This window comes from Oryza brachyantha, chromosome 1 (assembly GCF_000231095.2).
Source record: "Oryza brachyantha chromosome 1, ObraRS2, whole genome shotgun sequence".
NCBI classification, from domain to species: domain Eukaryota; kingdom Viridiplantae; phylum Streptophyta; class Magnoliopsida; order Poales; family Poaceae; genus Oryza; species Oryza brachyantha.
Window position 1 is genome coordinate 24,773,218 of NC_023163.2, and position 12,790 is coordinate 24,786,007.

General features: G+C 42.3%; 2 protein-coding genes across 2 annotated transcripts; both read left to right on the forward strand.

The window, feature by feature from the left end:
• Positions 1–753: 753 nt before the first annotated feature.
• On the forward strand, positions 754–7,580 carry LOC102701783 (protein PAT1 homolog 1-like). The gene is made up of 5 exons (XM_006646301.3): positions 754–1,190; positions 1,820–1,974; positions 3,298–3,354; positions 4,043–4,112; positions 4,787–7,580. Exons 1-5 carry the CDS (start codon positions 1,127–1,129, stop codon positions 6,868–6,870), a joined length of 2,430 nt encoding a protein of 809 aa, XP_006646364.2. The 5' UTR covers positions 754–1,126; the 3' UTR covers positions 6,871–7,580.
• A 1,689-nt stretch (positions 7,581–9,269) lies between these two features.
• On the forward strand, positions 9,270–12,473 carry LOC102702064 (lipoyl synthase 1, chloroplastic). The gene is made up of 7 exons (XM_040521531.1): positions 9,270–9,675; positions 9,833–10,014; positions 10,213–10,303; positions 10,398–10,555; positions 11,428–11,599; positions 11,681–11,791; positions 12,088–12,473. The coding sequence occupies exons 1-7, from the start codon at positions 9,382–9,384 to the stop codon at positions 12,172–12,174; spliced, it is 1,095 nt and encodes a 364-aa protein (XP_040377465.1). The 5' UTR covers positions 9,270–9,381; the 3' UTR covers positions 12,175–12,473.
• The last annotated feature ends 317 nt before the right edge of the window (positions 12,474–12,790 follow it).

Genomic DNA, 12,790 nt, shown 5'->3' on the forward strand with positions numbered 1-12,790 from the left:
GTTACAAAACACACAAAAGCAGGCATAGGATCGTCCTCTCTTATATCCTCGGTACCTTAAAAACCTACCACCACCGCAGGCAATTAACAATTCCTCTATTCACCAATAACCAATTGCTAACCGAGTGCCAAATCCACCTTATACCATTATCACTGTGACAGATAATCATAGGAGAGAGAAGCAAGATAAGTAACACCAGAATAAATTTAAGAATCAGACCTAAAAAAGCACCGCGAAAAGAGGAAAAGAGGGGAAAAAAAAGCAAACACAAAAGGAAATAAATAAAGATTGAGGTGGTGTTTAGATTGAGAAAATTTTTGGAAGAACTGTCACGTTAAATGTTTGACCGGATGTCGGAAGGGGTTTTCGAATACGAATGAAAAAACGAATTTCACGGCTAGCCTAGAAACCGCGAGACGAATCTTTTGAGTCTAATTAATCCGTAATTAGCACATGTTGGTTACTGTAGCACTTATGGCTAATCATGGACTAATTAGGTTTAAAAGATTCGTCTCAAGATTTCTTACGTAACTGTGCAATTAGTTTTTTGATACATCTATATTTAATATTTTATTTAGGTATCCAAAAATTCGATGTGATGTTTTTGAAAAAAAAAATTAGAAACTAGACCAGACCTAATTAACAGACAAGCCAAGCTAAAGTCTTTCCTCTCTCTTATCAATAGCTCTAGCATCTCATCTACCAAGTACCATCTCATCTACACTGCTAAAATCTCTCCTCTCTTCTCATCCTCCTTTTTTTTTTGTCGCTCTGGATTATTTTGTGTGCCTTCCAAGGGAAACCCTAGTATTTATTTCTCCTGTTAGAAAGAAAAAAAAGACTGTGTTTTGGCATTAAATTTTCGTTCTTGATTTTTGGGATGCATAAATTCTCCTCTGGTTGCAAAATCCCAAATCATTTTTATTTAAGGCAGGAGAGAGAAAAGAGGGAAGAAGTAAGGCAGCAGCACTGAGGCGAGGCCCGGCCGCCGAGCTATCCTCCATCTCGCGCAGGCGCAGCAGCTCTCTCAGATCCAAAGCCGGGGGGAGAAATCGCCGGATGCGCTCGGCCGCTTGCCGCCGCCGGTGCTGCTGCTGCTACTGCTACTGCTAGGGTTCTTGCGGAGATGCGGGGCGCCGAGTCGGACGGCGGCGGCGGCGGCGGCGGCGCGTCTTCCTCCTCCGCTGCAGGTGAGGATTCCTCGCGCGGCTGAATTCGGTGGTGCGGTTGACGCCTTTGATCAGCAGGAGTTAGGGAAGAAGAGATCGATCCTAGTGGCGAAGGAGGAGTTCATGTCCTGACCACCTGGGTCCCGGCGGCGGCGGCGGCGGCGGCCTTCCTAGCCGGCGGCGCGTGCCGGACGCCGCTGTTCTCCCTCTTCTCCGTTCCATCCCCTCCCCTTGTACTACGCTATGGCTCTCTCTGCGCTCGGTGGTGGTTGCTGGCCTGGCAACTCGGCCGCGCACCACGACGGAGCAACGCCGAAGAGACGGCAGCCTTCGTCCATCGCCGTCGGACCTCTCTTCCGCCCCCTTCCTCGGCTCCCCGCCCGTCTTGTCTTGAAGTGGCGGCGCGGCAGGCCTCTCCCCCTTCTCCGCCTCCTCCGGCCCTCCGTCCAGGCACTCGGGCAGTCGGGCTCCTCAGCCTGCCCTCTAGATTTTGCGGGTGAGGCACCTGCTCCGGTGCTGGAGGGCTGGCAGACCAGGCGTCTTGTGTTGTTCTTACCGTGTTCTTGGTTACGGCTTGTAATTTGAGTTAAAGTTATCGTTTTTTTATGCTGGTTAATATGATTTGCGCCATCTGACGCTGCTCCATGCAGGTAATTTTGATGCCGGGCAGTACGCCTTCTTCGGGAAGGAGCCACTGGAGGGTCTCGATCTCAGTTGCTTAGAGGATGACGGTGGTGATGGCAATGGCGGTGGATTCAGTGGGCCAGAAGATGGGCTGTATCGGCTCTCTTCTGTTGGAGAAGAGGTGCCGATTCCGGAACCTTCATGTCCGCAGCTGCCGTTTTTTGTTATGAACTATCGTCCTCTTATTCGCTTGTGTTCTTGGTTCACATGCATGCTTTTATCCCTTTTCCGATAACAAGTCCTTTCCTCATGGTGGCAACTGATAGTGGAGGCTTAGTGCTAGGAGGAATCAAGAATAAATCCACGTGGGCCTGTAGGGTCTTATTAGTGGAGCTGAGGTTCACATCAGTAGTATTGGAGATGTGGCTATGGTGGAAAGTTTTGTGCTCAATTGTAGGCAGATCCTTTACCTTGATGTGTGTGGAATGATCTTATTCATCAGTTGTATGATAGATAAGGTTCCATTTTAAGGCTGGAATTGCATGAGACAGGGATGGAAGACGAATCTTGCTGCAGCTATACTGTTGCTAAATGTATGAGTTGAGAATCACTAGAATAGAGGATTTTTTTTGGGGGGGATAAATGATAGTGAGTTAGTGACTATGAATGTTTCATCTGGATATGTGACAGCGAAATAAATAATGTTCAAGGTAGCCTTTTGGCTGTTCTGTCACAAGCCTATTCTTGGCTTGTTAAGTTTAGTCGTAATTCCTTTTGATAGTCTATCAAGCTATAGCTTTATTGTTTGTGGCTACGGTAGGATTTTGGTTTGGTTGGTTTTCTGTCATACTTTTCTTGGTGTGCTTGGCCTGATGCTCATTTGCTTTGGAGCTTGAAGAGAGCTGTTTCTGCATTTTGGGATCAATAGACAATGGGACAAAAAACCATATAACCTACTTTGTTACAGAATGTTAGAGTTAGTTGTTCTTGCATTCTCCACTGCATTATTGGTACATTCTAGATTGTATTCCCAGGGCTTGCTATTTAACAAACTCGAAATATTATGAGATAATTTGGATGTTCTATGGATCAAATGATGTTTTTTATAATCAGTATCATGTACACCGAAGTTTGTGCTGGTTGTTGACCTGACTAACTTTCAATAATGGTAATTTATAACATCTTTATACTTATGCTGGTTGGATGAAACAGCTTTATGGGAGTTGAATTTGATTAGTTATTTGTGTTGGTCTAAACAACCATTTGGATTAGGGGGGGGGGGATACGTCTACCATTACATCAAAATTGACCATCAATCTTTGACTTGTATCATGCGGAAGCTAAGGCTCTACAAGGAGTTAGGGATTCGTACATGTTTGAGCAGCTTATCCTATACATGCCATTTTTTCAGAGCTTTCTATCTGTACTTCCTAGCATAAATTTGGATTTATTATCATCCTTACTGTTGTGGAGTTATTCTAATTCAACCTACTATGTTATGCAGATTGATAATCTGAGTAACTTGTCCGAAATTGATGATCTTGCGAGCACTTTTGCAAAGGTTTGTTATATTGTTTCACAAGCTTCAGTGTTTCAAATTGAGGTTTCGTTATAAAAAAAATATGTGGCTTCACTTGGATTCGCTTTGCTGTAGTCCTTGAAGTATGAGATATGTTAAGGCCTGTTATGCTTTACCATTGGTTACTATGACTTCCATACTCCATTGTTATATCGAGAAGTCAAATATATTGCCCAGAAAGATTGCACGTTCAGGCCACATGTTGATAATACATGCAATGCACGTGCAAATCCTAAAGGTGCAATATTTGTGGGGGCATATAACTTGTCCCCCCTGAAATATCTATATGTCAACTGCAGTTTTTATTCATTTGTAATTCTGGCTATCTGCCTATTTCCACAACAAGGCTGACTGCTGCCCCAAGCATTTACTGGATAATTGACACATATTGGTCAAGCCTTTAGGATGAATCTAGCTGCTTCTTTCATCGCGACAGTCTGTTTTGCAATCTGCAAGTATTTTGCCCCATCTAAAGCCCATATCACATCCCTTTGTCCCAAGGGACTGGATACTCACTATTGAGTCTTCAACTTTTATCTATACCTGACATATTGCTTGCATATGGATCGTAATTTGTATTAGGCTATTAGCCTCAACTTTTGTTTTTGTTTGCTGTGTGTACTTGTTCTGCTTTTGCACACTGATTTCTTTATTACATTTTTATTGCCAGTTGAACCGAAGCATTAGCGGAACACGGAACCCTGGTGTTATTGGTGACAGACGATCCATCTCAAGAGGAAGTAAGTCAACATTTATGATCTTATGTAAAATTATTAGTGATGAGCATTGTGGAGTTTATTTTGTGTATATCCCTATGGAATTTGCTGCACAATCTTAGGTTTCCAAAGATGTCAGCTACAATGTTGACAATATGCATCTTCTGTGCATGATAGTTCATTTTTAAATATGTTGAAGTCAACCATTTTGTGTTTCACTGCTAATTGTTGGTATACAGGTGTGCTCATTTTAATATGCATCTTCTGTGCATGATAGTTCATTTTTAAATATGTTGAAGTCAACCGTTTCGTGTTTCACTGCTAGTTGTTGGTATACAGGTGTGCTCATTTTGGTATAATTTTGACTTAATACACACAGTAGTGGATTTGTGTATCACGGCAACAGTCTGTTGGAAAAAAAAAACACTATGAATTGTTTTTACTAAGAGAGCTCTACACTGTAGCTTTTGTTTGCATCTTTGTTGAAAGCTATATGTAATCTCATTTATGAAATGCTTCCATTCTGCATTACTACACATGTTTTCAAAATTTTAATGCCATCAATGTTGACCGGAAGAAAGGCTATTTTGTCTAGTTACATGAAAAGCAACTATGCTATTAAAACTGGGGTGTAATCATAGTCAAATGAACACCTAAAGGGTCGACTTTTTACTGAACTATGCAAATGATTGTTTCAGGTTCTCTTACCGTTGATTGGCCTGAAGATGTAGAGTTTCCCAACTGGGTAGATCAAGATATATTAGAGGATGAGGAATTTCAGGAAAGGCAAAGATGGTGGTCACAGTCACATTCTCTCGGACAGCAAGGGGATGCCAAACCACTGAGCCGAACATCCTCATATCCTCAGCAACCACTGCAGCACCGTGCAAGTGAACCTATCGTTGCACCAAAATCTCCTTCATTTACCTCCTTTCCACCTCCAGGTGCTAGATCACCTTATACTTCTCAAGGCCTTACACGCCATGGAAGCATACCATCACTTGGTGCTGGCCTACAAATGGGTTCTCCAAGCATGTCGCTTTCAGGTTCTCCATATCATATGGCTGGACTATCTCATGGACTACCATATGGAGGAAGCATGTCCTTTGGCACTCCGCATCTTCCTGTAAACAATCCAATGCAAAGTGATTGGCCAAACCCAGCCAACCCGTACTCTGGGGAGCAATTTAATCTACTGCCAAACATGTTACAGAAACAAATATCACTTCCAAATAGCCCAATGTCGTCACTGTTATTTTCTCAACAGCACCAGAGATTGGCACAGCTTCAAGTCCAACCACCCCATCAGAATTACCTCAATTTACCACCTCAGCTATTTTACCAACATCACTCCCCAGAGTTAACAGGAAGATTTGATTCTGTTAGCAGTGCTCCTTCACTGAGAGACAAAAGATCAAGGTCAGGAAGGGGAAAACACAGCACACGTTTTTCTCAACCAATGTCTGATACTGGTAGTCAAAATGGTGATAGTGGAGGACTAAAATTCAGATCTAAGTACATGTCATCTGAAGAAATTGAATCCATCTTAAGAATGCAACATTCAGCAAGTCACAGCAGTGATCCTTATTTAGTTGATTATTATCATCAAGCTTGTATTGCAAAAAGGGGTGCCAATTCTAGGCAAAAGGCCACTTTCTCTCCAACATCAATGAAAGACTTGCCTTCCAAGTCCCGGTCCAGTGGTGATCATCATGCATATCTTCAGGTTGATGCTCTTGGGAGAGTTTCCTTCTCTTCCATACGCAGGCCTCGGCCTCTTCTTGAAGTTGACCTTCCTTCATCAGGCGATGGTTCTCATGATCAGAAGTCTTCTCTGAAACCCCTGGAGAAAGAACCGATGCTGGCTGCTAGAGTTACTGTTGAAGATGCCCTCTGCCTTCTTCTTGAGGTGGATGATATTGACCGGCTATTGCAGTCAAGCCAGGCACAGGATAACAGTTTCCAACTGAGGCGAAGACGACAGGTCCTCCTTGAAGGTCTAGCTGCATCCCTTCAACTTGTTGACCCTCTTGGAGCGAACAAATCAAGCCATTCATCTGGATTGGCCCCTAAGGATGATCTTGTCTTTCTTCGCATTGTTTCTCTTCCTAAAGGACGCAAGCTTTTGTCACGTTACCTTCGACTTCTTACCCCTGGAAGTGAGTTGACCCGTATAGTATGCATGGCTATTTTTCGACATCTGAGATACTTGTTCGGGGGTTTACCATCAGATACTAGTGCAGCAGAAACAACAGTTGCTCTTGCGAAGACTGTCTCATCCTGTGTGCACCATATGGAATTAGGTGCTCTTAGTGCTTGCCTTGCTGCTGTGGTCTGTTCATCTGAGCAGCCACCTCTGCGTCCTCTTGCTAGCTCTGCTGGTGATGGGGCTTCTCTTATTATTAAATCAGTACTGGATCGAGCAACTGAGTTACTGACTGACCACCATGCTGCAGCCAGCTATACAGTGTCAAACCGAACTCTCTGGCAGGCATCCTTTGATGCTTTCTTTGGGCTTCTGACAAAATATTGTCTCAGTAAGTATGAAAGTATAAGGCAGATGTTTGTTATGCAGTCACCATGCTCGGTAATTGGGGCTGAAGTCTCCAAGGCAACCAGCAGGGAGATGCCAGTTGAGTTACTACGTGCAAGCCTTCCTCATACAAACGATCAGCAACGCCAGCTGCTGCTTGATTTTGCTCAGCGAACTATGCCAGTGACTGGTTTTAATCCCACTGGTGCAAACGGTGGGCACGCCACCTCTGAGTCTGTTCCTGGTTGATATGGCTGAAGTGCCAAAGATTAGATTGTCAATGCTTGAAGGACTCGATGCACTTGTCTCGCAGATGGTAATTCTTATATATCTGGAGTCGTGCATATCCCGTTCATAAGGTATGAGCTTTGGAGGAAGTTCCATTTGCTCAGGAAAAAATAGCCTTTTTCAGATTGTGACTTTAGGTTTCAGATTAATCTCATAGACGAGCGATCTCCTTTCTGTGGGTCATTTATATAGCACCCACCTGATATGCATATGTACGTACTGTTGTAACACTATGCAGTGATGAACTAGCCACCTCGTTGGGGGCAAATTTAGTTTTTAACATTCATGTGCTCCCAGTGAAGAAGACATCCAAGACTAGTGGGCGTAGCAGTTGGTTGTACAGGTTGGGGTACGACTGTACTAGGGCCTTCCTGTCTGTCGTTTTACTGGTGTGGAAGGTGTCTAGCGTCAAGTACCTAGTAGTCTGGTCTTAATCTGTTTTAATTAGGACCAAAGTGTGTTGGAATAATGAAGTGCTGTTTATTTAGGTTTCTTGGAAAGATATTTAAAATGTCATGGAGATGCCATTTTTCCAGTTACCTACTGACACTATAGTAGGAGTACTGGAAACTATGGGTATATCTCTTATTTATACATTGTTACAATTTGTTCTCATTTTATTTCTTTACTTGTTCATGTTGGCAAAGGATTTTCTTCTTTTAGCATTGTGCAAATATAAATGTTTTGTTTGTTCATTACTCTGCCTATAATTTTGTCTAGAGGAAACTCTGGTTGCATTATATGCTTTCCTGCCAGGATTGAGATTGCCTGTCTTCGTGTACATCTCTGCAAGTTATTACAGCCCTAAAAGTGCCATTTGAATGATTCTGTTTACCAGCTTACAACTGGCGTGGTACCTAGATATTGGTATTGATTTCAGATTTGCAGTTAACCTCGAGTAATGGTTTGATGATGTACCACTTTGCCTAAATATTGGTCTTAATTTCAGATTTGCAGTTAACCTCGAGTGATGGTTTGATGATGTACCACTAAGGGTGAGTTCATTTGAGCAACTCGAGCCTTACCAACTTAGCTTATGCTGAAAAATGCTAAGTTACTAGCGCATCGCGTGATTAATTGCGTAAGAATTATTCCAAACATAAAAAATGTGTTTACTTGATTTTTTAAAATAATTTTTCTGGTCAGTACTCCCTACGTCCCTATATATGGGATTTTGACTTTCTATTTATAATTTGTATTTATAATTTGTAATGTTTTGTAATGTTTGACCACTTGTTTTATTTAAAAAAATTTGAAAATATTATTTTTTATTATTATTTTGTTTATTATTAAAAGTAGTTTAAGTATTACTTATAAATTTTTATATTTGCACTAAATTTTTAAATAATACGAATAGTTAAAAATTGTAAGTGAATAGTTTCAATCCCATATAATCTAGGACTGTGAGTAGGTTGCACCCTATCTTTTTTCATGATTATAAGCTAAAAAATAAATTTTTAATCTTGAATTATTGAATTAAAGTTGATTTTAGAGTTTTTTATCGTAGTTTATTTTTCAGTCTTGGTTTTTAGATTGTTAATTAGATTGTTAAGCGTATGTATATAAAATTTTTATTTATAAATTAATTTTTGCTCATAAATATATAGTTTTGCTTATTCGTGAAAAAGCGAAAAGATGATCGCCTTGAAAACCACGCATGGAAAACGAAAGAAGTTGTTTAGCTCATTTAACTCAAACGACAAACTCTCCCTAATTCTAATTCATTATGAAACCCTGAGCAATTTGTTAACCATCCAGGAAAAATATGATCGGTGAGACATATATTTCAGTAAACAGTACTGCAAGCGTTCTTACACATTTGCAACGGAGAAATTTTGTCAGAACTGAGTTATTAAGGGGCTGTTTGGATTTAGGGATGTTTTTAGTCCTCTGTCACGTCAGATGTTTGAACCTTAATTAAGAGTATTAAATATAGACTGATAATAAAACTAATTGTATAAATAAAGGCTATTTTATTAGATAAATTTTTTAAACCTAACTAAGCCATAATTACCAAATGTTTATTATAGTATCATCTTCACTAATCATGTATCAAATATTCGATACGACGAGGACTTAAAAAGTCATGGGTAACCAAACGGGCTCTAATTCTTATGACATTACAGTGTCCTGATGCTGATCATTTTGACGTTGTCAAGATGTCAAATAAATTAAGGTGGTGTTTAGTTTGAAAAAAAAATTGCAAAAACAATTTAAGCTAGCTAGCGGTGGTAGGGTAGCAAACTACTGGCAGCAGATGAAAAACTAGCAGAGCAACCTTGGTATCATCGCCGGCTAATTGCATAATTCCCATTCTACCCCTAATCCCTCCAGCAAAATGCAGCCGATTTGCGGCCAAACCAGCGGGGGTAAAATCGGGAGGAGCGAAATCTTTAAGCCTCGCTTCGAACCCATCGCCTCGCCCGACGGCGGCGCCACGGCTGCGCTGCGGGGGCTTGGGATTCGTCGGCCATGATGCAGAGCTCGCTGCGCGCGCCGATCCGGCCGGCCTGCGGGGGCCCTGGCTACCGGAGCCGGCCCGGGTCGGTCTCCGTGGCCCGGTGCCACGCGGAGGCCGCGCCGCCGGCTACGGCGGTGGGTAGGGCCACGGGGCCGTACACCGGCAGGGACCCGGAGGTGAAGAAGCCCGCGTGGCTGCGGCAGCGGGCGGCGCAGGGGGAGAAGTACGCGCGGCTGCGGGAGTCGATCGGCGAGCTCAAGCTCAACACGGTCTGCGTCGAGGCCCAGTGCCCCAACATCGGCGAGGTACGTACGCCCCCACCGCGCTCACTGGCTCGCGCGAATGCTCCCCTTGGTGTCATTCGATCGTACGGGACTAGAGCAAGCTGATTCGCTCGAGCGATTCCTGCGAGAACAAAAGTGCAATTGATTTACAAAATCCGTTGCTCCTGGGGGGGCGCAGTGTTGGAACGGAGGGGGAGGGGCGGGCGGGGAAGGCGACGGCATCGCCACGGCGACCATCATGGTGCTCGGTGATACTTGCACGCGCGGCTGCAGGTTCTGTGCCGTGAAGACTAGCAACAAGCCTCCACCACCGGACCCCCTGGAGCCTCTGAACACGGCGTTGGCTGTTGCAAGCTGGGGGTATGACCACTTTGCCTGTTTGTTCGATTAACCTTCGATGGCTTCTCAATCATCTGAGTTACTGATTGATGGAGCGATAGTTGTAGGAAAAGATATAGCACTGCATTTTGTTGAAGTCTGGATATCAAAATCAATGCAAATTCACTTGTTTTTTTGGAACCATTGTACACATTGTCTGACAAATGATGTTCTTTCCAGAGTGGACTATGTTGTACTCACCAGTGTTGACAGAGATGACTTGCCTGATGGTGGTAGCAGCCATTTTGCTCAGACAGTCAGAGCTTTAAAGGTTCACCTCATGCCTTCTGCTGGCAGAAGTTGGCGCGTTTATTGGATTGGTACAAGTTCTGTGCTGAAGTTTTAATGAATTTCATGTTCTTCAGGAGCTCAAACCAGGGATACTGGTGGAGTGCTTGACCTCAGATTTTCGAGGTGACCTGGAGGCTGTTTCAGCTTTGGCCAACTCTGGTCTAGATGTATTTGCGCACAACATCGAAACTGTGAGGAGCCTGCAAAGAATCGTCAGGGATCCTCGAGCAGGGTAATGTGATTCACTGATTTTATGAGTACATGCATAATTTAGAGACCAGCGCCCAAATTCACTCAAGGCATCACCCACCTCGTACTGGAAGGGAACATCTAAACATCTGAACTGTACCTGGCAACACAAACATGCTGCATGCACTTGTCTGTTAAAAGTTAAAACTACAATTATTTTTACTCTATTCAATATAACATCTTATTGGAGATTCTTTCAAGAACAATGTACCTTGTCAATAACATCTTATTCAATACTGTGTTTGAGTATTCTGTCCCTGGCATCAATTCTACATCTTGACTGTAATGTATCAATATGATCACTCTCAGGTTATTGGTGTGTCTTAGTCTAAATGATTCATCTTAAATTCATCCCATGAACAACGGTGAATCTAATTAATATTAAGCTATTATTACCTTACAATACAAAATTGCTGCTCCATAAGTTGCAAATCGTCGTCTCTGAACTATACTGTGGAGTGTATCATTGCATAGTACAAACAGCTACATAGATATTCTCTCTGGTGATCTATTTACTCCTTGCTGTATGTACAAGAGACCTAAAATAGTTTCAGTTAAGAATATAGTTTTGCAATCTGTTGAATTGGTTAGTTGCACTACTCTTTTTTTATTCATTTCTGAATGTTCCTCGCATCATAATTTTTGGAGATGACCTATTTTACCTGGTCAACTACCTTTTCTTAGAATCTGTTTGCTGGAATTTATCTGGCATAGCGGTACGATATAGTTTATCCGATGATGCACAATATATTTCTAGTATCTTGTGGCAATGTCCAGTTAATAACTTGTATTATGATCGGTTCTTTTTCTGATGGCCTCTGGCACCATAAGAATATGTTTATCTCATTCTTACAGATATGATCAGAGCTTAGCTGTTCTGAAGCATGCAAAAAGTTGCAAAGAGGGTATGATAACTAAGTCCTCTATCATGCTTGGTCTTGGAGAGACTGATGAGGAGGTGAAACAAGCCATGATTGACTTAAGGAGCATTGGTGTTGATATCTTGACACTGGGCCAGTACTTGCAGGTTAGCCCAGTTACCACACTTCACAATTAATCCAGAATGAGCAGCCAGTATTTGGTGTAAACCATCTGCTTGATGTTGCAGCCAACCGAAAGACATTTGACAGTAAGGGAGTATGTAACTCCTGAGAAGTTCCAATTTTGGAAGGAGTATGGAGAATCGGTGGGTTTCCGATATGTTGCTAGTGGACCCCTGGTAAGTGCTACATCTAATAACTACTCCTTTTATTCAGTTATTGCCCTATAAACTGTAAATACAAACATGCCTATAAACATGAACTATTCAGTTATTGCGCTATATGAGCTGCTCTGACCCATATGCAACTATGATGCATAACTCAAGTTTTGGAAATTGTTAGTAAGAAACACAAATACCAGTTCTTTTATTATTATCTGTTTGATTCTGTAATGGGCTCGCACTTGGAATGTTGGATACTGCCCATGTCGGTGTCTTACAGGAGCTTATTCTCTATCTTGTCTTTTTTTTTCCAGGTTCGGTCTTCATATCGTGCAGGAGAGCTCTTTGTCCAAAACTTGGTCAGGAATAACAAACCTAAGCTTTCACCTGCTTCATCTTAGCCAAATAATCTTCGTACAAAGTGAACTATCGGATTCTTTCTGTGCCTATATTTGTAGCAGTAGAACAAAAGGAGGGCAACATAATCATTCTATTCTTCAGAAAGTCTATCCCTGCCTCTTTCTGGGTATGCATACTACACTCTTGTTTTTCTACTGTAGTTACCCTCCTGAATAGATTCAGAGAACTCGAGGACCCAATTTCCAATTTTCATTGTTGTATTATTTCTTTTGACGCCACACACACGGAAACAATTGTAAGAATAGTAGTCAGAATGAAGCTACTCCCGTGTCGTTGATTACTCGGTGCTTTATTCATCATTTGGTAAAAGGAAAAGAGGACAGAAACAAGGGCAAAAGCCTGGAGGAAACAAAAGGTGCAAACACTTTATTCCCATATCCATAGCTAGGATGATTTTGATTCATGACAAGCTTCAGACAGTCCGCATCTCATGATAAGCTCGCCAAGAGCCCAAGATGGTAGAGACTAGAGAACATGAAGTCTTCTTTGCATCTCGCATTGCCGGCTATAGGGTTCTGAATTACACGAACACAGGTAACCGTAATAGTCACTACTCACCGCATAGCATGCGACAAGCATGCGAATAAGCAGAAAAGT

Excerpts from the sequence above, each read along its gene's own strand:
- LOC102702064 (XM_040521531.1), top strand. The coding sequence starts at position 9,382 with ATGATGCAGAGCTCGCTGCGCGCGCCGATCCGGCCGGCCTGCGGGGGC. Across the intron at positions 9,676-9,832 it reads AGTGCCCCAACATCGGCGAG|TGTTGGAACGGAGGGGGAGG; the intron begins GTACGTACGCCC and ends GGGGGGGCGCAG. Across the intron at positions 10,556-11,427 it reads GTCAGGGATCCTCGAGCAGG|ATATGATCAGAGCTTAGCTG; the intron begins GTAATGTGATTC and ends TCATTCTTACAG.
- LOC102701783 (XM_006646301.3), top strand. The coding sequence starts at position 1,127 with ATGCGGGGCGCCGAGTCGGACGGCGGCGGCGGCGGCGGCGGCGCGTCT. Across the intron at positions 1,975-3,297 it reads TCTCTTCTGTTGGAGAAGAG|ATTGATAATCTGAGTAACTT; the intron begins GTGCCGATTCCG and ends TATGTTATGCAG. Across the intron at positions 4,113-4,786 it reads ACGATCCATCTCAAGAGGAA|GTTCTCTTACCGTTGATTGG; the intron begins GTAAGTCAACAT and ends TGATTGTTTCAG.